This window comes from Pinus tabuliformis, chromosome 3_2 (genome assembly GCF_031772625.1).
Source record: "Pinus tabuliformis cultivar Carrire ecotype Pingquan chromosome 3_2, CPIR1, whole genome shotgun sequence".
Taxonomy (NCBI): domain Eukaryota; kingdom Viridiplantae; phylum Streptophyta; class Pinopsida; order Pinales; family Pinaceae; genus Pinus; species Pinus tabuliformis.
Window position 1 is genome coordinate 380,190,200 of NC_142302.1, and position 22,716 is coordinate 380,212,915.

Here is a 22,716-nt window from a genome sequence, read left to right on the forward strand (position 1 = left end):
AGCGTAGACCCAGGAGGGGTTGATGTTGGGCCAGAAGGGCCCATGCAGTGCTTGACGTAGAGCCAGAAGGGCTCACGCAGAAGCAGTGCAGTCTTCCAGCAGAAGTTCGAGATTTGTTGGGGAATTGACGTCTGAGCCGGGAGGGTTGACGTCAGAGCTCCAGGAGGCAAGTAGACCTAGCACAAAGCTGACACAGAGCCTTTGAGGCTGACGTAGGGCCTACGCAGGGCCAGCGCAGAGATAGCCGGGGACAGTTGGTTCAGCTGCCGGATCAGCCGGGACTTGCCGAGTAGAGTGAGGTAATCTCACTAAGTTTTTCTGCTAGTTTATTTCTTTGTAACTGGATTGCCAGAAGGGCATCCAGAGTTGTATTCAGAATACTTCTGCATAATAATAAAAACCCTCAGATCTGCTGCACCGGTTTTCCCGCATTGGGTTTTTCCGGGGACATTTGTCCAAAAAATATTGTGTCACTTATGTATCTTTCTCTATTGTTCTGTTCTTGTTTTGGGAAAATTAATTAAGTGAAGGCTGCAGTTGTATTAGCTTCGATATTTGCTATAGGAAGCAGTAGATAATTTGTTTCAGTAATTAAAAAATAGGAGAAGTTTAATCAGTTGTTGCAGTAGTAGATTCGGGTGGGATTCTCGAATTTTCACATGGTATCAGAGCAAGTGCAGGTAAAGCAAGAAGAACAGTGCCAGAGAACCCAACGCTGAGAAGAAGAGGGAGATCAAAAAAGCTGCAGGATGCAGCAGTTCGAAACCCTAGAGGGTTTGCATAGTCTTGGCAGGAGGGCTGATTTTCAAGGCCATCTCTCTTTGAGTGAGTCGACAAATTGGAAGGACTCCCAGTTCGAAAGTTTGATGTGGTAGAGGGAGCAGCATTTAAGCCTTAGCATGAGGAGAAGCTGGTGGGACACAGTCCTTTGTACAGGCTGTTTTGGTTGGAAGAGAGACATCAGAAGAGAAGAGAAGCACAATGAGGTAACTTTTCCTTCGTAGACTTCCTATCGAGAAGTTTGTTTTCTTATTGGCTGAGCAGCAGTAGTAAGAACCAAAGAGGAGATTTTCGACATTTGTGGCAAAGATGGCAACTAGCGGATTAAGGGATCAAGATAGGTTGGATGGAGCATCCAACTATGTCATCTGGAAGGCAAGGATGCCATTCCTTCTAAATGAGCATGCCCTCAAGACATATGTCGATTGTGTGGTGGCTGTGCTTGCGGATGCAGAGCTGTTGCAGAAGTACCGAGCTGAAATGGAAAAGGCAAAAAGAATGATCCTTGACGCAGTGAAGGATCATGTTGTCTGTCACATCGCTAGCAGAGGGATTACTAAGGAGATGTGGGATGCGTTGTCTATGCTATATCAGGGATCTTTCGAGCAGTGGGAGATGTACTTGGAGCAGAAGCTGAGATCTGCTCAGATGCAGAAGAGGGAGCGTGTGGATCCATTCCTCACGAAGCTTCAGGAGACCCGTGATGAGTTATCTTTTGTGGGGTCTATTAGGATTCCAAGAAACTCTCCTAGGTTGTAGCTCGAAGATGCTTGGTAACATATAAATTCAACTGTTGTTGCAATGGATGAATGGAAGGAATGATGTTTGTCCAAGCCAGATAACCACTTCTACTTTATTTCACTCCAAACATGCGTGAACACCCCCAGACTACAAGGCTTTAGACCACCAACTACTCACAGTTTAGGTACTGGGTGAATATGGAGAATACTGACCACACCAGCAGATGCACAAGACCATGTGATGGTCGGCTGCAACCAGTAAAGAAGTCTGTAAATCTATTCTACTAATGCACAGACAGGATGACAACTTTCTGGCACTAGGTAGAAAGAAACCTGAATAACCTATTCAATGATACATTCAACAATCTAACACATAGATAGGATGACAGCTTTCTAGTGCTAAACTTTAAAGATCAAGAACACAACATATCAGGCACAACTTAGAACAAAGAAAAATGGAAAGTGAGCAGTTAACAGCAAAAGAAGCTTGTATTAGCTGAAAATGAAGACGAGACACTGCAAGTGACAAAATATCTACAGTCTCCAGAAGTTGAACCTTACATCAAAATATCAACCATCAACCTTGATTACATCTTGGTTCTGGGTATTTATAGATTTTACATTTCAGGGCCCTTAGGCCATTTAGGTATGGAGAGGTCATAATTGACCACCAACTGCATTTAACTGCCTGATGGAGTCTCTGAGTGTGTTTGCTTGCTTCAATGGATAAATCTGATTTTTTCAAGTGCTGTGCTATCCTCTTAGGCAGTTGGAGTGCTCGTACTAGTGAAATTCCATAGCTGATAAATGAAGCTACAGGGTTGTGCTCTGTCCTTTTCACCCTTGGCCATGCTGTTGTTAAATATGGTTGTTGGGGAGCAACTGCGACTGGTACTGGTAAGCTGGTCACCTTCCTCTTTCGGGCAAACAGAGTGGTCAGAGGACGTGGACTGCATGGGCGAGTGGACGAGTTGGATGAGGGGGAAGGTTGGCCGTCGGATCGAAGAAATGGATGGCGGAGATGGCTCGACGAAGAATATCGGCCGAGGTGGGAGCAGGATGAATTTGGGTCATTAGATCTTAGGCGGGCAGATCGAACGGTGATTGGGAGGCGAAGATACGCGGTCGTTACCGAGCGGGAGTGGTTTAGTTGGGTGGTAACGGTATTGATTGCACCGCTTTCGGGCCCTAGGCGGTAAAAGGACGGGACCGCGTGATTCCACTCGGCGCGTGACATGTAACGGCGGATGAGAGAGAAAAACTGCTCTCATCGCGCACTAACATTCCGTTACTTTCTGGGCGTGATAAGTGCATAGGCCGTCCGATCTCGGCGGAGATGATCGGACGGTGGAGGGACGATCACGCAAGTTGCTTTATCGGGTGCGATGGGAGCCGTTGGATCGGTGGGAGGAAATCGACGGCGGGGAAACGATGAAAGGCCTTTAGTGAGCGTGTGAGGGTGTATGGGATGGTTTTATGAGGGTTTGGGCTTTGCGCCTGGGGCTTAAAGGTAAAGGGGCTATTTCGGGTTTAGAAGGGAAAATAAAAAAATAGAGGTGGCGGAGAGAAAACGGAGTAGAAGGAGAAAGGGAAGATGACCATTATGAGCTTCCTTTTGAGTATAACCAAGCAAATCAAGCTCACCTTTGACCCTTGAAAATCCACGTTATATAGGAGAGCTAACAGGGTCTACACCTCAAGACTCAGAGTTGGTGAGACTGGTCCTCAATTCTATCTCAGATGAGTGACAAGTCTTTGTCCAGAGTATCTTGGGTAGGGCAACTTTGCTGAATTGGGATGAGATGTGGGCAACTCTCAAGCAAGAGGAGCTGAGGAGAGATGTGGTCAAGTGTAAGCTTGACAGAAGCAGCAACAGCGGGTCGAAGCCCAAGGAGGAGGAGGATAATGCAACCCTCGCATCTAAGGGGCAACAGGAGCAACAAAGATGTAAGGACATCTCGAAGATACAATGCTTTAGGTGTGGTGAGATGGGTCACTAAGCTACATAGTGTCCTCTCAAGAAGAAGGACAAAGATGAGAAGCACGATCCGAAGGCTGTGCCCATGAAGATCGAGGAAGAGGAGTTCGCCATGACAACCAAGATACCTCCATGAGGGAGGTGGGCTGATTTGGAGCTGTAGTTTGAAAGAGATACAAATGGGCAGGATCCTTGAGGAGCCCACCTCTTGGATCAATTCCTTGCTATGGGAGCCCAGATCAAAAGTAGAAGGATGGACTAGTGTCGGATGGTGTCGAGGAGTTTCAAAGAGACAGTTGTAGTGGCTAGGAGCGCCAGAGACCAAACAACACACAATAGAGTTGGTAGCAGTGCAGATGGCACAAAGCAGAGGTTAGCAGTAGCGCAGTAGATTCAAAGGGTCAACGCAGAGACTAGCAGCTGTCAGGTTCCAACATTCACATGGTATTATACTGAACACAGTTAGTTCAGTAATTTGGGATGTTTTTCCATTTCTGATAGAGTTGCAAAAACAGTGTGCAGTGCAGTGGTAGTGCCAGCAGTAGCACAAATGCAAAATTGTAGAGGGGGTTGCAGTGTTGACAGTGGTAGGGTCAGCAGCAGTACAAATGCAACATTTGTGTAGTGGTTAGTGTACAGTATGTCAAACATCAACAACACAGAAGGAGATGTTATAGAACAGAGTGATGCTCCAGCGGGGTGCATTGTTAGAGCACATTCCTCGCTAAGAGGGAGTGTTGATTTCTGGTAGCATCGGATGTGCTCTAAGTCTCAAATTTTCCGAGGAGGCTTAGGCACATGTATTCCAAAGAACCCAGAAAGCGCTTTGGGAAATTCCAACTAAAAACAGTTTTATTAAAATAATTAATTATTTTTAAAGGGACCCTACAAGCAAAAATGATCTTAGCCATTGATTAACTTCTAATATGGGCCATTAAATGTCAACGCGGAGATTATTTAAGGAGGCTTGAGGGTCACTTGGAAGCACACACAGAGAGTTCAGAAGTTCAATTTTCTGAAGTAGAGCAGAGGAGCTGCTGGGAGAATTTCGATAGTGAGCTTTTGCAGTGAGGGGCAGGGATAGTTGGGTTGGAGTATCTTCTCCAGAGCCCAGGATATGCAACAGAGAGGCAAAGAGACACTAGGAGGAGGTAGCGCAAACCCAAGAGGGGTTGACACTAGGCCAGAAGGGCCCATGCAGTGCTTGACGTAGAGCGAGAAGGGCTCATGCAGAAGCAGCGTAGTCTTTCAGTTGAAGTCCGAGATTCGCCGGGGAATTGACGCTTGAGCCGAGAGGGTTGACGTCAGAGCTCCAGGAGGCAAGTAGACCTAGCGCAGAGTTGATGCAAAGCCTTTGAGGCCGACGTAGGGCCTACACAGGGCCAACACAGAGATGGCCGAGGACAGTTGGTTCAACTGTTGGATTATCCGGGAGTTGCTGGGTAGAGTGAGGTAAACTCACTAAGTTTTTTTTCCAGTTTATTTCTCTGTAGTTGGATTGCCAGAAGGGCATCCAAAGTTGTATTCACAATACTTCTGCATAATAATAAAAACCCTTAGATCTGTTGCACTAGTTTTCCCGCATTGGGTTTTTTCGAGGACATTTGTCCAAAAAATATTGTGTCACTTGTGTATCTTTCTCTATTGTTTTGTTCTTGTTTTGGGAAAATTAATTAATTAAGTGAAGGCTACAGTTGTATTAGCTTCAATATTTGCTATAGGAAGCAGTGGATAATTTGTTTCAGTAATTAACAAATAGGAGAAGTTTAATCAGTTGTTGCAGTAGTAGATTCTGGTGGGATTCTCGAATTTTCACATTTATTTCTTGAAGTGGAAGGATGAAGTGTTCAAGTGGTTTCGTTCTTTCAAAGCGTTGGTGGAGAATCAAACAAGAAAGAAGATCAAGACGATGAGGACTGACAATGGAACCAAATATGAATCCAATGAATTTAATGACTTTTGTAGATAGGTAGGGATTAAGAGGGAGACCACTGTTCCATACACTGCAGAGCAAAATGGTTTTTCTGAAAGAAAGAATCAATCTATTAGGGAAGCCACCGTGCCATGATATATGATCAAGTTCTATTGAAATTCTTGTGGGGAAATGCTGCTAACATGGTTGTATATGTTCAAAATAGAAGCCCTCATCAAGCTTTGGATTTCGAGATAGCCGAAGACGTTTTCATTGGTAAGAAACCTGATGTTTCTCATTTTAGAATATTTGGCTATCCTATGTATTTTCATGTGCCTAAATAGAAAAGGAACAAGTTGGAAGCTTCTAGAAAGAAAGGTGTATTCGTTGGATACAGTGAAAATTCAAAGGCATTTAGAATCTATGTACTTGGTAAAAAAGAAGTAGAAGTAAGTAGAGATGTTACCTTTGATGAACACACTGCGCTCAAGAAAGCAAAGATCTTTGCATTGCAAGAAAGGATGATGATGCTACTAAAGAAAAGAAGAACCTCTGATGGATGAGCCTGTGCCCGATGTTGATGGCCAAATAGATCCTTTTGATCCACCTACTTGTGATCCCTCAACCTCAAGGAAAAGACCACTATGGCTCAAGGATATACTTGAAGATGCTGAAAAGCATGCCGCTCGAAGAGGAACATATCATGAAAGTAAGAAGCCCAACATGTATCAAGGGTATGTGGCTACCATGAGTACTATTTTTGACACTAAACCTTGCACCTTTAAAGAGGTTTTGAAGCACCAAGTATGGAAAGATGCTATGTCTAAGGAATATGGGTTGATCATGAAGAATGATGTCTAGGAAGTGGTGCCTAGACCCAAGGACATGTTCATGGTCACTTTAAAATGGATTTACAAAATTAAACATGGAGCTGATGGAAGTGCTGAAAAATATAAGGCAAGGTTTGTGGCTCGTGGTTTCTCTCAAAAGGAAGGAGTGGACTATGATGAAATATTTGCACTAGTCTCTCGATATACCACTATCTTATCCATAATTGCTTTTGCTACCAATCAAGGATGGAGCCTACATCAAATGGACGTCAAGATTGCTTTCTTGCATGGCTCATTTAAGGAGGAAGTCTACTTGGAACAACCTCAGGGGTTTCAAGTACAAGATCAAAGGACACATGTATGCAGGTTGAAGAAAACCCTCTATGGGTTGAAGCAAGCCCCTAGGGCTTGGTATGAGATGATTGATAACTATCTTATGAAGCTGGGATTTACAAGGAGCTATGCTGATCCAAACCTATACTTCAAGGTTGAAAAAGATATGCCACTTATTTTGGTTTTATATGTCGATGATCTATTTCTGATTGGTGTAGACCCTCTCATTTATCAATGCAAGAGGGAGTTGACTTTCGAATTCGAGATGAATGACCTAGGACTTATGCATTACTTCCTAGGCCTGGATGTCTGGCAAAAGCCAAGCAAGATTTTCCTTTCTTATGGGAAATGCATTGTGAAGCTGCTAGAAAGATGTGGGATGGTGGAATGCAAGTCTATGTCTATCCGATGGAACTAAACTTCAAGAAGCTATGTGAAAGTGTTGCCGGTCCAGAATTGGTAAATCCTTCTGAATATAGACAACATGTGGGGGGCTTGACATTCTTGGTAAACTTTTGACTGGACATATTCTTTGCTGTAAATACTTTGAGTCAATTTATGGCTGAGCCTCATCACATACATTGGGTTGCTGCTAAGAATCTCTTAAGATATCTTCATGGCACTATCAACTATGGTCTGAGATACACTACGGGAATTTGAGGCTACATAGATATTCTGATGCTGACTGGGCTAGCAGTGTAGTGGATAGAAAGGGTATGTCAGGATGTTGCTTCTCTTTGGGTTTTGGTTCAATTTCTTGGATATTAGGAAGTAGAAATCGGTTGCTCTAAGCACTGCTGAGGCCGAATATATTGCAGCTAGTATGTGTTGAAGAAAGTGTAACTAGGTTTGGTCTTCATAAATGTAAATTTGACATTTGTATTTTTTCAAGAAAGAGAAATTATTTTTATGAGTTTCTTGCTCATTGAAGTAGGTCAAGCACATGTTTAAGTGCTTCTAGGAAGTCAAAGTGTCAATGTATTTATGTAAGACCCTTAGAGGGCATGTTACACTATGTAGAATATTGTATAAGGTCAAAGAAATTTCAAATACCTCCAAGCCAAGTACAAGTCTCTCCATGTAGATACGTCCTTCAAAGAGGCTAAACGATGAAAATTGATGAAGAAAATGTATGTCAGCCTACAATGAGAAAGTCGGCCTAAAGGAGGGACAATCCTCTATAAATAGAGGCTGTCCACTCCCACAAAAGATAACGAAAAACATCTCTGAATTCAGCGAAGTGAAGTAGCTGAAAAAGAGAAGGGAAAACCTTGTCTAAAGGGTCTCCTAGTGCAGCGAAGGAAGGAGGAAAACCGAAGTGAAGAGGACTGTTTCTAGGGCTAGAAACAGTCACACGTGCGAAGAAAAGGAGGTCAAGTCTGCAGGTATGACAGCAAGGAAAAAACAGTCCATGAACTAGTGTTGTTTGGGCTTGAAACTAGGCCTACAAGGCCTCCCAAGTCAAGTGAAGAAGCCTATCTCTCTAGCAAAGGAAAAGGACCCTAATTCTCTAGGGTTCCTACCATACGTGGCAAAACTAGGGCTGTTATTCAGTCACATAAAGTTTGCAAACCTACCTCAAGAAGAATCTTGTTGGATCAAGAGAAGGGTGTCTCCTTAAGTGAAGAACATCTTGAAGAAAGGAAGAAGAATATCTCATCAAGAAGCTAACATAGCCAAGGTCTATCTCTAGACAAAGCAGTGAAGAAAAGGACGAAGTGTTGGGGAGCAAAGTGCTGGAAGGAGGAAGTCCATGTGCTAGGGAACATAGTGCAGAAAAGAGGAAGGACTTGACTTGTACTTGGAGGACATCCTAGTCAAGCGTTTAGGGTTTGTAATTGATCAATAAGAAGCTTCAATAAGAGAAACTTACCGAAGGGTTTTCCTCTCTAATAGAGAGGTTTTGGCCTTGGCAGAGAGCCAACATTTGTGTTCTTGTCTTTTTGATTTTGATAGCAATTTGATGAAACACACACTATAATAATAAGAAGAAGATCAAGCTAAGATAATTGTATAAGTGCATCACAAATTGTTATCAAGCAGAGAAGAATCCTAATATACATCATTGCCCTTGATTCTTCAACATGGTATTAGAGCTAAGGTGACACATCAAGGAAAGGGCATCTCAAGAACACTAATCAAGGAAGGACATCTACAAAAGTTGAAGCATCTAACCAAGAAGTCTCAATCACTTCAAGGACAAGAAGGTCTACCATCTATCATTCATCAAGGAAGACTACAAAGCAAGAAGAAGAGCCTTACATAAAGGCACCTACAAGAAGAGCAAATCAAAGCAGGACCTACATCAAGCTACAAGTCATCAAGCAACTCTCATCATCAAGCAAGTCCACTTGGAGAACATCAAGATCTAAGGAAGGCAAGCCATCAAGTCTTCAAGGAGAAAGCAAGCCTACTACATCTCAAAATCTATCAAGTAAGTATATGTCCCCTTTCTGAATATACATCAATGTCTTTTTGCAAGGAAAGCAATAAATTGGTAGGTACCATTAACTTTCTTACATGGAAGAAGAGGATTGATTTACTTCTCAAGGAGAATAAACTTCTAGAACACATCAAAGGGAATATCACTATCCCTGCTAAGGAACAAACTTAAGCGTTAGCCAAATACAATAAGGATAAGACAAGAGTTCAAAGGATTCTAATAGAATCCATCAAGGACACTCTCATTCCTTATGTCTCCAAACTTGAAACATCAAAAGAAATCTATGATAAAGTAGTAGAGCTATTCTCAGTAAGCACAGTTGGAGAAGTGATATCTCTTCGAAATGAGTTGTACAAGATGAAGATATCAAAGGAAGGAATAGCTCCCTACTTCATGAAGATCTCTGAGATGAGGGATCAACTTCAAGAGCTAGGGGAAGTCATGTCTGATAGAGAAATGACAACCATAGTACTCAATGCTCTACCTGAGGATTGGGGCAACTTCACATCAAGCATATATTCCAAGAAGGAAGCCACCCCACTAAGTGAAATGTGGTCTTTGTGCAAGATAGAGGAAACAAGACTTAAAGCAAAGGAAGATGTGGGATCAAAGGAGCAAGCATTTGCTAACATAGCCAAGAGAAAGGGAAAATTTGGCAAATTTGGTCCACGAAGAACAAATAACAAAGATATGTCCAAAATCCAATGCTATGGATGCCAAGAATATGGACACTACAAAAGGAATTGTCCTAAACTAAAGAAGGACAACAACAACAAAAGAAAGAGGGAAGAAGCTCACATGACTCAAGAGGTGAAAGAAGAAGAAAAGAAGCAAAAGAAAGAAGATCCTCCAGATCTCTACTATGACTAAGTCAAACTCTTTACTTAAAGTCTTCTTTCAAAGTTTTGAGTAGGATAGGAGCATGTAGGAATAGAATAAAATTGCATGGCTAGAAACATCTTCTAGAATCTAGAAACATGAAGTACATAGAGTTCTAGATACTCATGTAGAAAGAGCATTTATAAATGAGAACAAAATGCATGGTTAGAAATATCTTCTAGAATATAGGAGCATGGTAGATATAGCTCAAGATATTCATGTAGAAGGAGCATACCTAGAATAGGACCTCATCCACAATGAAAGAAAATTGATCATGATTAAGAATCTTAGAAGACCTCCATCATCAAAAGGAAAGAAACATTTGCAGGGTAAGGGTCTTCAAGATCCTATGATAGAATCTTAAAAAGAAGATTCATAAACAAGCAAATGTCTCATTGGGAATCCCATTCATGGGATTCAAGAAAAGGATGATATGCAGGCCAACTAAGATGAAGCAAGAAGGGCCACACCAAGGACAACCAAATGAAGCTAAAATGATCAAAGGAGAATCAAGATGAGGTATGCATGCATCAAAGTTTAGTCATGCTATCATTTTTATATTATTGAGTCATGGGAATAGTTCTATAACATGATCAAGTAGGAAAGAATCTCTTTCATCAATGACATGCTCGAAGGCATGAGTGTTGATTTTAGGTAGCATCAGATGTGCTCTAGCTCCAAAATTTTGTGGAGGGGCTAGAACACATGAGATCTGCAGAACCCAGAAATCGTTTGGAGAAATTCCACCCGGATGAGGAGTTATTAAAATAATTAATATTTTTAATGAGTTCCTAAGTCTAAACTTAGGAAAATAAAAATCTTAATGTGTATTAATAAAAATATGGGTGAGAAGGTTTTAAGTGATGAGGATCAAGCCAGTTCTAATGTTAGCCGTTGATGAGAGATAAGATCACGACTGTTGATTCACCAACAGGAAAAGTATAAGAGGAGGCTTGAGGGTCAGTTGGAGAGACACGGAGGAGATCAAAGAGTTTGATTTTTCTGGGGCGTGGCTTGCTGAGAAAATCAAGCTAGTGGTCTGAGTTGTAGTGAGGGGCAGTTCAACAAGGGAACTTCTGTCCGAGGCCGAAGAATACATAGTAGAGAGGCAGAGCAGCGCCGAGAGAGACAACGCAGTCCTAGAGGGGGTGACGCAGAGGCCGTAGAGGCTGACGCAGAAGCCGTAGGGGTTGACGCAGGGCCTTAGAGGTAGCACTGGGGAGATTTTGTGGGGCAGAGAGGGAGCAGTTCAACAAATCAAGTTTTTGAGCAAGGGAGGCTCATTGTGGGTGTGACGCAACTCCTAGAGGAGGTGGAGCAGTTCCAGCGTAGATCTTGGAGCAGCCATTGCTGCCTAGCACTAGGAACAATCGGGTCATCTGTGGAGTTTGATCATCCAGTGGCTGGATTTGCTGGAATATCTGTCTTCGGATAGAGGTACTTCTGCCATGATTTTTCTCTGTTGGGTGAGCCATATCTAGCACCCTAGTTGTATTCAAGAATCTTCTTAATAATACAAACCCTCTATATGCTACATCGGTTTTCCCAAATTGGGTTTTTCCGGGGACGATTGTCCAAAAATAACGGTGCCCCTTGTGTGATTGTCTCATTTTATTTCAGTTTTTAATCTGTATGTATGTGTAGGCTGCGATAGTGTTTTTCATCGATGTTTATGAAATTAAATAACTTGTTAATGCAAAGAACAAGTAGGAGATGTTAAACCAGTAATTGCAGTAGGGGTTTCTGATGTATAGATTCAGAAATTTTAACAATAGACACTAGAACCTGGAGTCGTAGAATAGGATGGAAGAATCTCATAGGCTGCTGACTGCTGCAGTGCTGCCTATAGGTCAAAGTCATCAACTTCAAAATACGCCCTTGATCTCTTGTAACGTACTTCCACAAGGGATATTTAGTTTCTTGAGTTTGTTGTCTTGCTAAATGGATGTTTCTCTCAACATTTGAAGTTGTTGTTTCAGCCCCACTATCAATAGATGGAACACTAGCAGACTCTGATGAAATTGAAAGAGGGGGGCTTTACTAATGGGGACATTCCTCCCCTTTTTTTGCCCCTTCCCTGCTGCCGTTTATTGAGCAATGACTATTGTAATAATAAGTAAAAAATGTAAGAAAAATCAGTGTTGTGAAAAGCACGATTAAATCACGATTTAATGAAAAAATCGCGCTTTTTTCCCTGCGCCGATTTAATCGCGATTTTTATACGAAAAAATCACCTAAATTTTTTTTTGCCGATTTTTTCTGAAAAAATCGCGTTTTTTTTCAAAAAATCGCGCTTTTTTCGATAAAAATCGCGGGGTTGCCGGGTAGCGCGATTTATAATGTGTTTTTGGGTTTTTTGTTTGTCATTTGGACAGTGGGCGCGCGCGGAAGGAGGAGGAGGTGTTGGAGAGCCCCTGAAGAGGGTTTGTGACCAAATCTAAGTGCTTAGAGGACAAATTCAAGAGGAGACCACCGATTTCTCCATAGAAACGGTATGTGGATTAATTTTTTTTTGTTTTCCTTGTTTAAAAACATTGTTTTTCTATGTTTTTCATTGTTTTTGGTTGGGAAACTTCATATGGGCACCATTTTTCTTTTGTTTTCATTGGTTTTAAAGAATTTTTTGTATTTTTTCATTGATTTGGGATGGGTAACTTGGTATGACTATGGGAACCAATTTTTTTTTTTTTTTCATTTTGTTTAAACATTGTTTATGTTTTTTCATTGTTTTTGGCATTTGCCATTTGGTTGGGTAACTTGGGTTTGGAACTTTGGATTCTGGAAATTTGTAACTTGTAATTTTGTAAATGATAATTGTAATCCTAAATTCCTATTTCCTAATCCTTATTTTCCCATAGGTTTGCAAATTCAAAGTTCAAAAACAAACATGCCAAGGAAATTGGATCCTTTCTGGGAATACGGTGAACCTAAAGCTCCGAATGATAGACAAAACTTGAATTGCAAGTTGTGTGGAAAGGACATATACGGGGGGGTGTACAGGTTGAAGTTCACCTTGCACAAATCCCTGGACATGATGTGTGGCCCTGTACAAATACAAATCTTGAACTTATCCAAAGAGCCATGAGAGCATTGGAAGAATTAGAGCACACTAGAGAGGCCAAAGAAGAACTCAAAAGGCAACTAAAAAGGTCAGCTGAAGGAAGTGGGCCAAGTGGCACTGGTTCTACTGCAGCATCATCATTTTTTGTTCCTCGAACCACACCTGGTTCACAACCATCTATCGGTTCAATGCTAAAAAGCACTGATAAAGAACAAGCTGACAGGTTGATGGCAAAATTTCTCCTCTGGAGTGATATTCCTTTCAGCATTGTAAGGAATAATCCATTTTTCCAACCTACTGTTGATGCTATTGCCAGTGTTGGCCTGAGGTACAAAATCCCTTCTTATCATGATTTCAGAGGTTGGATTCTTCAAAATGAAAAGCGTGACTGCACCCAAAGATTGGAGGATTTTAGGGCATCATGGGCACAAACAAGATGCAGTGTTATGTCAGATGGTTGGACTGACCAAAAGGGGAGAACCCTTATAAACTTCTTGGTTAGTTGTCCCAAGGGGACTATGCTTATCAAATTTGTTGATGCATCTCATCAAATCAAAGATGCAAGAACTTTATGTGATTTGCTGGATGTGTTTATTTTGGAGGTGGGTGAACAACATGTTGTCCAAGTCATAACGGACAATGCTGCAAATTATGTTGCTGCTGGTAGAATGCTTATGGACAGGCATCCTACTTTATTTTGGACACCTTGTGCTGCCCATTGTATTGATTTGATGTTAGAGGACATAGGGAAAATTCCCTTTGTCAAAGATATTGTTGACTCATCAAAAAGCATCACAAAATTTATATATAATCATACATCTGTGCTTAGCTTGATGAGAAGATTCACCAACAACAAAGAGTTGGTGCGCCCCGCCATTACATGGTTTGCCACGAGTTTCATATCTCTTCAATCCCTCTTGAATTCGATGTGGGATGTGAAGAGAATGTTTCTTTCAAAGGAGTGGCGTGCTTTGTCAATGAGCTGCAAACCAAAAGGAGAGGCCGTATGCAGACTAGTTTCATACCAGGAAGACTTCTGGGCAGGAGTGCAGGAGGTGTGCGCTGTTACTGAACCTTTGGTAAAGGTTCTTCGGTTGGTTGATGGTGAGAAGCCCACAATGGGCTATTTGTATGAAGCCATGGACAGGGCCAAAGAAGCCATTCGGGCCTACTATGATGATAAGGGAGATGATGGGTTTCAGAAACAACTCCTTCTATGGGGAGTGATTGATGAGCGATGGAACAACACACTCCATCGTCCCATTCATGCTGCTGGGTTTTTCCTGAACCCTGCATTTTCCTATGCATGTGGGTTTGATTTTGATGCTGAGATCATGGATGGATTCTTATCCTGTGTCCAGAAGATGGTGCGATCTCCAGAACAACGTATAGAGATCTCTAAACAAATTGAGACATATAAGATGGCAGGTGGCACATTTGGCTTTGAGATGGCTATCACTGATAGGACGATTAAAATGCCAGGTATTTTTTAGTTTGTAACTTTGTTTCAAATTTCATTGTCTTTTCAAAGTTCAAATTCCATTTTTTCTTATATTTATTTAAAATTTTATTTGTAATTTTGTTGTAGATGCATGGTGGAAAATGTATGGTGGCAGGGTACCCATTTTGCAAAAGCCTACCATTCGCATCCTCAGCCAAACATGCAGCTCCTCAGGATGTGAGCGCAACTGGAGTGTATTTGAAAAAATACACAACAAGAAGCGCAACAAGTTAACACTTAAACATTTAAAATATTGCAAATTTCCAAATAAAATTTTGAATTCATTAAACAATATTTTTTTTATAATATTAATTATTAATTATTATTTCATGATCTTTGTACATGTTGGAGTCCCAGCGACTTAATGACATGGTCTACGTCTACTACAATCTTCGATTGTGGGTGAGGCAACTTGAGAGGACACCTGATGTGGATGCCATCTCATTGGATGGGATTGACACCACTGCTGCATGGAGGGTTGAGGCCGAGAGGCCTCTCATGGATTCTACTGATGATTGGTTAGTGCAGGATGTAGTGGAGGGGGAGGAGGAGGAGGAGCAGGAGGAGGAGTAGGTGGAGGAGGAGGAGGAGGAGGAGCAGGAGGAAGAACAAGAGGAGGAGGTGACACCGCCTACCCGGGCTACCACTGCCACTAGTAGAGGACGTGGTCTACCTCCTGTAGCTCCTACTTCTAGTTCTTCAGCTTCTAGAGCACATCAGACTCCACTGCCATTTCCACCAGCACGGGCACCAGCATCTACATCTAGAGGGAAAGGGAAAGCTGTGGCATTTTATCGCAAGAGGGGCAGAGGAAATCAATAGGATTAGACTTTCATTTTATTGTATATGACATTATGACATGATGAGATACATTATCATATTTTTTGTTGATATTTTGAGGCTGAGTTGGGACTCAGGAGTCAGGACTTACTATTCAGGACATGATTCAATGTTATGTGTGATTTTAGCGCTAGAGCCTAGAAATGATATTAAACATCTTATATATTAGTTTTTTTATCATATTTATGTGTCAATGTATTTATTTTATGTTGTAGATGGTTTAGATATTAAAAAAATTGAAAAAAAATGGAAAAAAATGAATATTTTTGTACCAAACGATTTTTTTTCCGTTTTTTTCCCGATTTTTCCGATTTTTTCCGATTTGTTCCCCACGCCGATTTAATCCCGCTCGCGCTTTTCACAACATTGAGAAAAATGACACATTTCTGTAGCAAAACTAGGAAAAAATGGAAGAGAAATCCACATACCTGTTGCTTGAATCACCTCCAAAATACACCTATCTCCTTTGCTGGTTTCTCCCACAGTCACACAGCTCCAAAACCACAAATGCAAGTGAGGAAAAATGGCCGAAATTGGGCTGTTGTCAAGCATGCAGGTCCCTTTTTGCAGAACATGTGTCCGAAATTTGGGATTTTCTGTGGTAGCAAATCGGATTCTCGTTAGACACAAATCCCAATTTCTGGAGATGCAGTAGCCTCGAATCGGGCGTGACCCTTGAGAATCGTGTCCGATTCACTCGATTCATAACATGTTGGGGGGGGGGGGGGGGGGTGGGGCGAATCCGATTACTTAGTTTATCAGCTTTAATACCCAAAGTAGTGCTGGTTGTTGGGACTGCCCTTATTAATGAGATTTATATGTCATCCTCAGCTCAACCAGACTTGACAAATATTAAGTCTACCCTTCATCCTCATTATGGAAATTTTAAAAACTAAAATGGAAAGGGTATAGACCTCAAGAGTGTTGAACAGGTGAGTGAAATATAACACACATATAGCAGACTTTTCTCTTACCAGTATACTTCATTGCTGGAAATTCTTGCACACTTACACCTGATATAAAAATAATACTAATAGTATGAGAGTGTGGCTATGCTTAGAATTGTGATATTGACTCTGGAGTCTGTAGCCTAACCAGAACTCACAAAAGGGTGACTTAATAGCATTTGAAAAGGTCCTATTTCACAATCCCATAGTTGCGCTGAAAAACTCTTCGTATGCTGAAAGAGAAGCAATAGTTGTAACTATGGGCTTATAATTATTGTCAAGATTCTGTTAGAATGAATTTTTGATGCTCAAATTTATAGGAAACAGAGTACTGTCTCTACTTTATTTGTCATTGCTGGAAATATTTTTAAATTCACTATATCAGACATCAGCAATAAGGCTGTAACAATAAAGGGAATCATAAATTTCTGAGTCATAATCAGATGTACACAGGTCTGTACTATAATAGTTCACTAAAGATATACTGGTGCATAATTTCATATCTTTATGGAAGCCTTCTTTCACTTAGTTTGTATGCTGATTGTAAAGTCATAATTGCATGTCAAAAGCTCTGCTTATCATTCTTGGAAATTCATACTTGTTATTCACCCAAACCAGCCTTGTTTCTTCATATAAAAGCTTTAACTGGAAATACCACTGGAGTTTGCCATTTAAACTTGAAAGTAATGCACTTATGAGAGTGCCCTCTGTAATATTCCTACTAGGAAAATGCAGTGATAAGCAAAGAGAATAAGAACATACACACACAGAAATTCAAATATATAAGCGAACATCTGGAATACCACCAGAAATAACACTCAACTGAGCCATTTTATTAAATACAACTGTAATACAATGGGGGTTTGGTATGAGTGCACCTAGGCTTGCCAAAAAGGCAAGCTAGACAAGCCCCAGGTGGAAAAGTGCAATGCCCAAATGCTGGAATGTGTAGCTTCAGCTGTGCCCTGCGCTGCCCTGGAGGAACTGCACTGTCTGCTGCAAAAGGCTTGCTGTTTGACCCACTTCCAGTGCTCAGAAAATTTCGGGAAATTAACCCTGAACTCCTCTCAAATAACCCACCAAAACCCAGAAAGGGTTTGGCCTAGTTCTGACCCCCAAAATTGACCCCAATTTCTCCTGCTCCACCAATCACTGGGAATTTCGGCCCACCTGAAGAAATCACTGCTCTGCCCTCCCAAAAATGGTGCCAAATGCTAGCCAAATTTACCCCTGGAAGTCTCCACCAAATGCAGCTCCAATCAGCCCCAAATACTCGACCCCTCAGCTCCCATGTGTGGCTCAGTGAAAGGCTCTACGCAGGCCCACAAAGTCACTGGAAAATGGTGATGAGGTTACAGCAAAACCCTTCCAGAAATATGCCCAATCAGCCCTCAAAACTCCCGCAAATTTAGTGTCCAACCCTCTCTCCAAAGCCCAACAAAAGCACTGCCCCACTAATGTCTCACTCAGGAAGTGTGTACTCCCTTTCTGCGCCAAGTCTGCTAAGAAAGACCCACAAATTTGCCTGTATAACCTCTGGAACAGCTCCGCAATGTGAACTGGAACACCTCCTAGGAATGGCACTTGAAGTCCACCAAAGGTAGGGTGAGATCTCTGCTTGGAATTCTCATTGCTGAACAATACTCTGTTGAATCAGCTAAGAAGCTTGAGCAAACAATGGTTTGGTTGTCAAATGAGCAAAAGTCCCCAAAATGAGGCCCTTTACCTCTATTTATCTTGCTGCCCCTTTTCTTCCTCCATGTGGGTCCCCACAAGTCAGTCCATTCCACTCTCTCTTCCCACCAATTCAACTCTGGCAAGGGGTACGAATTCCCTTTTGGGTTGGCCCCACTTTCCACTTGCATTTTGGTTTATTTCCTCTTCTAATGTTTGGGAGCCATCTTTCCTTGAAAAGGTTAAGTGGAGTTCTCCTAACCCTTCTTTCCTAAGTTTAAACGCCAAGATCAATGTTGCACGAAGTGGGGACAAAACAGGGACGTTTTTTGGAAGCGATTCCACGTCATTTTCCAAAAATCTAGGAAGCGAAGCATCTGTTATATATATATATATAGATATTAATTTTTTTTTGCATTTATATTCAAAACTTCCGTCTGCTATATTTATATTTTATATATATATATATATATATATTTTTTTTTTTTGCATTTTTTTTATATTTTTTTTGCGGAAGCTTGACGCTTCGTATGGCCGAAGTGCCGTCCGAAACGCATTTCGGGCACACGCTTCTTGAAATTTCCAAGAAGCGTGTTTATCAGCCCGAAACGCGTTTCAGACGGCGCTTCCCCCACGCATCTGTACGGATCGCGGATCGGGGTTTTGATCTTGGGGGGGAGGGGGGCGTTTCCTACAACACTGGCCAAGATATCCCCCAATTGTCAAACTGCAAAATTGAAATGCTCCTCAACAAAAATCAATTAATTGGGGATATTACACCCTCAAACAGTTAAGTGTTAAAGCAAAGACAACCTTTAGTGGCTAGTGACTACACTTTGTGAGCAATTTCCAGCTTCATTAAAACAGAGCACCCTTTCTTTTAATTCAATACAAACATATAAGTGGCAATCCTTCTTGAAGTTGGCTATCCGTAAGCTTTAGTTAAGGATTTCTTTCATAGGGTGGCTCCCCTAGAGGTGATCTGTTTTCACCATGAAGTGTGGAAAGTGAAAACCTATGTGACAGTGGTGGATCTTTCTGGTTTCACCAATTTGTTGTCAGTGAAGACCTTGCACATCCAGAGTGACAAATTGAGTGGTAACAAGGACCAAAAACCATATAATGTTATTGATAAGGCCATTTACATATGTTTTGTATGAAATCAAAAAGTAATTATGTTATATTTTAATTTCCATCGATATGTAATAGGGAATAATGCATGATTTCTTATTATACTAGTTATGATATAAAATTTAGCTGTTAGTATTTTGATTTAAACTATTTTTAATTAACCTATTTTTTCCTTGGCTTGGCTTTATTCTCATATGTAAATAGGCAATTTCCATTGTACTCTATTATGGCCAGCCGTAGACTTTCCCATTACACCACGTTACGGCTGTCTATGACAATTTCATTTAAACTCCATTATGGTTAATTATTTCAGTGACACAATCTTTTTGTTGATTTATATCAACCTTTTCCACAATTACAACATTTTGTGCTCAACATTGAAACAATTATTACTATTTCTTTCAAATAAATTTGCAAGCTTTGAGGTTTTCTATTATGTGGACTTAATGTTCAACTTTTACTGAATGTCTTACTCAGTATATCTGTCATTCTAAGGTGTTTAGTGTCTCTTTTTGCATCGCTTAGTTGTCTGAGTTGTGAAGTGTGTGTAACTTCTTTAATCAGAGGCAATTTTATGGTTAAAGGTTCTCATAAGCCTGTTGCATATTGTATAATAATGTGGTTTTTATTATTTTCAAGTTGAAAATCTGATTGCCAAGTGTTTTCAACATAGACTCTTTTGAGTATGTCATGCAGTTTGGACATTTTAGTCTGTCATGTTATAGCTTCCCCAAAATTTGAAACAGAAATAGTGTTCAGTGAAGTAATAGAAACCCTTATGTTCATTTTAGGAGTACTCTAATCCTGAAGTTTCTTCTTCTTTGTTTTCTGAATGCAGATAAATAAGGTAGAATTTACAGATCTTTGTGATGCCATCTCCTTCAGGTTTGAGAAAGAGGTTGAGGTAATATTCTCTTTTCCCTCATGATGGCTGATTATGGAAATGTTTTGTTGTGGTTTAGATCTGCTCACTGAACATTTCTTTCTTATAGCATTGATCTGCATTACTCATGACAGCTCAAAATGATATTCTTTTGCAGCCTTCGTGGCTTGAGAGATGTCCAAACTTTTACCATTCAGCACCGTGTACTTGCATTAAGAACTTTGTGAAGAGCAAGGCTTTTGATTACATTGTTATTTTCATGCTTTTGCTAAATTTGATAACAGTTATCATTGAATCAACGGTATGTCTCTAATTCTTCTAACTCTTCTAATTTATTATTCATTTTCATTATTGTTCATCCCTTGATTGTATTAATGACCAAATTTAAGCATAATCTCTCTCTCTCTCTCTCTCTCTCTCTATGTGTATATATATATATATATATATATGAAAAATTCAGCTTATATTAGCAGGAAAGAATGTCATGTCCCCAATTAAAAATTTTGACAAGGAAATTCCCAATTTTGCAATTTTGGCGATTAATATATATTTAGATAAATAAAATTAGGAGAAATAAGTTGTGGAGATATTAAATAAATTTTGGAGAAAAGGAAATGGTTGGGACTTAGGAAAAGAAGAAAATTAAAGTGAAGATAAGTTGTGGAGATTACCAAAATGGAAATCAAACCATGGGAAAAATCAAACCATGGTATCAAAGCATAGTGTGAGAGAAATCGAACCATGGTATGAGGAAGGGAAAGCAACCATAAAAGGAAGACTAGAGCCTCATTTTGATCATTCTATTTTGGCATTTCATTTCTAATTTGGAGTGTTTGCTTGAGCTGTTGAGCCAAGTCAACCAATGTTGTTTAGCACAGGGATTTCCAAGTGGAAAATCCCAACTCTCTTTCGATGAACCTAGAGTGTCACCCTAGGAGAGAAATTTGGAGCTGATTGGATATTTATTTTCCTAAATTTTGTGAGTCATTTCATCTCTACAATAGGTGGGATGAATTTTTCAAGAGGACGTAGTAGCAGAAATAGAGTTGCTTGGAGGAGGAAATTGTCGGGGAAATTTGCCTAAAGAATTTGCAGGAATTTCGCTTGGAGGAGGACGAATTTCCTTGTGGAGTTTCAGAGCCTGAGACTGTTGCATTTGTGTGGGCCGAATTCTTCTTAGGGCCTGTGCTAGGGTTTTTCTAGACCATTTTTTGAGAAGTTGTCAAGCAGCTTTGTGCCAGAAATAGCTAGAACCTCACTCTACTATTTCACAAGCTATTTTCTCAGTGATTTCTCAGTTATTTGGTGGAGGATTTTGGGTGGAGCAGTTGTAGTTTTTCTGGTGAGACGCAGAGCTAGACATTGGGTAATTTTGGGAGGTTGGAATTAGCCCAAAATATTTCTGGGTTTTGTTGGTCCAAGGTTGGGGAGCATTGTCCTAATTTTTTAGAATTTTCCAAGCAATATTCGGGCTTGAAATCCTCATTCTTATACCGGCGCTAATTGCTTGTTTAGCTGGGATTTTTGCACTATTTTGGACATTCCGAGTTAGCTGGAATTAGATCAAAATATTTTTGGGTTTTATTGGTTGGGGTGTGAGGAACCTCTCTCTAATTTTTTAGAATTTTTGGAGCAGATTTGAGGCCTCAAATATCAGTTTGCCTCCAGTAGCAGCAACAATAAATTTATGGGCAGAGCGTATAACTAGTGAGCCATTTCAGCGTGGAGTTTTCTTCATTCTCACCTGGGTTTTGCATGCTTTCTTTAGCAAGCCCAGGTGCACACATTCCACTATATTTTGTACTCGGCTTCTCATTGGATATTTAATAAAATGGCTCAACTCTATTATTTCTGCTCAACAATGTTCTAAATTTGTCTTTTGGAGTTTTTAGATTGCATGTTTATTTGTTTGTTGTAGCTAGTTCATGTTTTGATATTTCACTGTATTTCTCTAGCTAGAATATTACAGTGGTATCCTCTGATTCCCCACCACATCATGGATGTAGATGGTGAGGGCATTGGCAGTGTGACAGATCCAGTGACTAAGCATCCACACTTTTGGATCTCCATCAGCATTAGTGACAGGTTGGGTTGACAGGGGAGCAGGTAGACTCCGCGAGTTTTTTGAGCATGTTGGTTGTGCATGGAGTCACAGGATGATCAACATACTCTAGCAGGAGTTTGTAGGAGGAGGTGGCATTGGTAGGCCACCAGATAGTGCCTTGTATAGGGTCGAGGGTTCTCCCCAGTTATGTGGGGCACAATGGTCACGGAGGAGCAACACAGTGGTGGCATCGCCACTGGTACATAGGGGGATTCACCTCTCGTGTCTCTTAGGGAGGTTTTGGAGGCAAGGTCCATACATCAGAGGGTATGGTGATGCGACAGTGGAGGTGGTGATACTGGTAAGGTGCGGGCCGACGCGTACTATCTCAGCTTTAGATCATGGCATCCAGTGGCATGTAGGAGCATGCAATGTCGAGAAGTGGTTTGCAGGTGAGCACGTAGATGCATGGCGGTGTGTTGTGGTGCGTGGATTTGCACCATGGAGTGGGAGGAGTGACTTACACCACATCGAGTTTGCTAGTGGAGTGACAGATGCATTGACACATATGGGATGCCATATGGTATAGGGTGGTATGATAGTGAGTGTTGGTATCCAGTGGTGCATGGAGTTGTGCCTCGGAGTTCAATGTTATGCAAAGGAGTGTAGGGGTGTGTATTTATGTACAACAAAGCATGATGATGCACAACAGGTTATTGGAGTGTTGCCACCAGAGAGAT

General features: G+C 41.0%; 1 protein-coding gene across 3 annotated transcripts in view; it reads left to right on the forward strand.

The window, feature by feature from the left end:
* Positions 1-22,716, forward strand: part of LOC149181004 (two pore calcium channel protein 1-like) — a 534,602-nt gene that overhangs the window by 278,677 nt on the left and 233,209 nt on the right. For 2 of the 3 annotated variants that reach the window (XM_089416403.1, XM_089416401.1), the window contains exons 12-13: positions 19,888-19,953; positions 20,090-20,233. In XM_089416403.1, coding sequence (XP_089272529.1) covers positions 19,888-19,953; positions 20,090-20,233 — 210 coding nt within the window. The remainder of the gene's footprint in view (positions 1-19,887; positions 19,954-20,089; positions 20,234-22,716) is intronic. The other variant, XM_089416402.1, reaches the window with a different exon arrangement.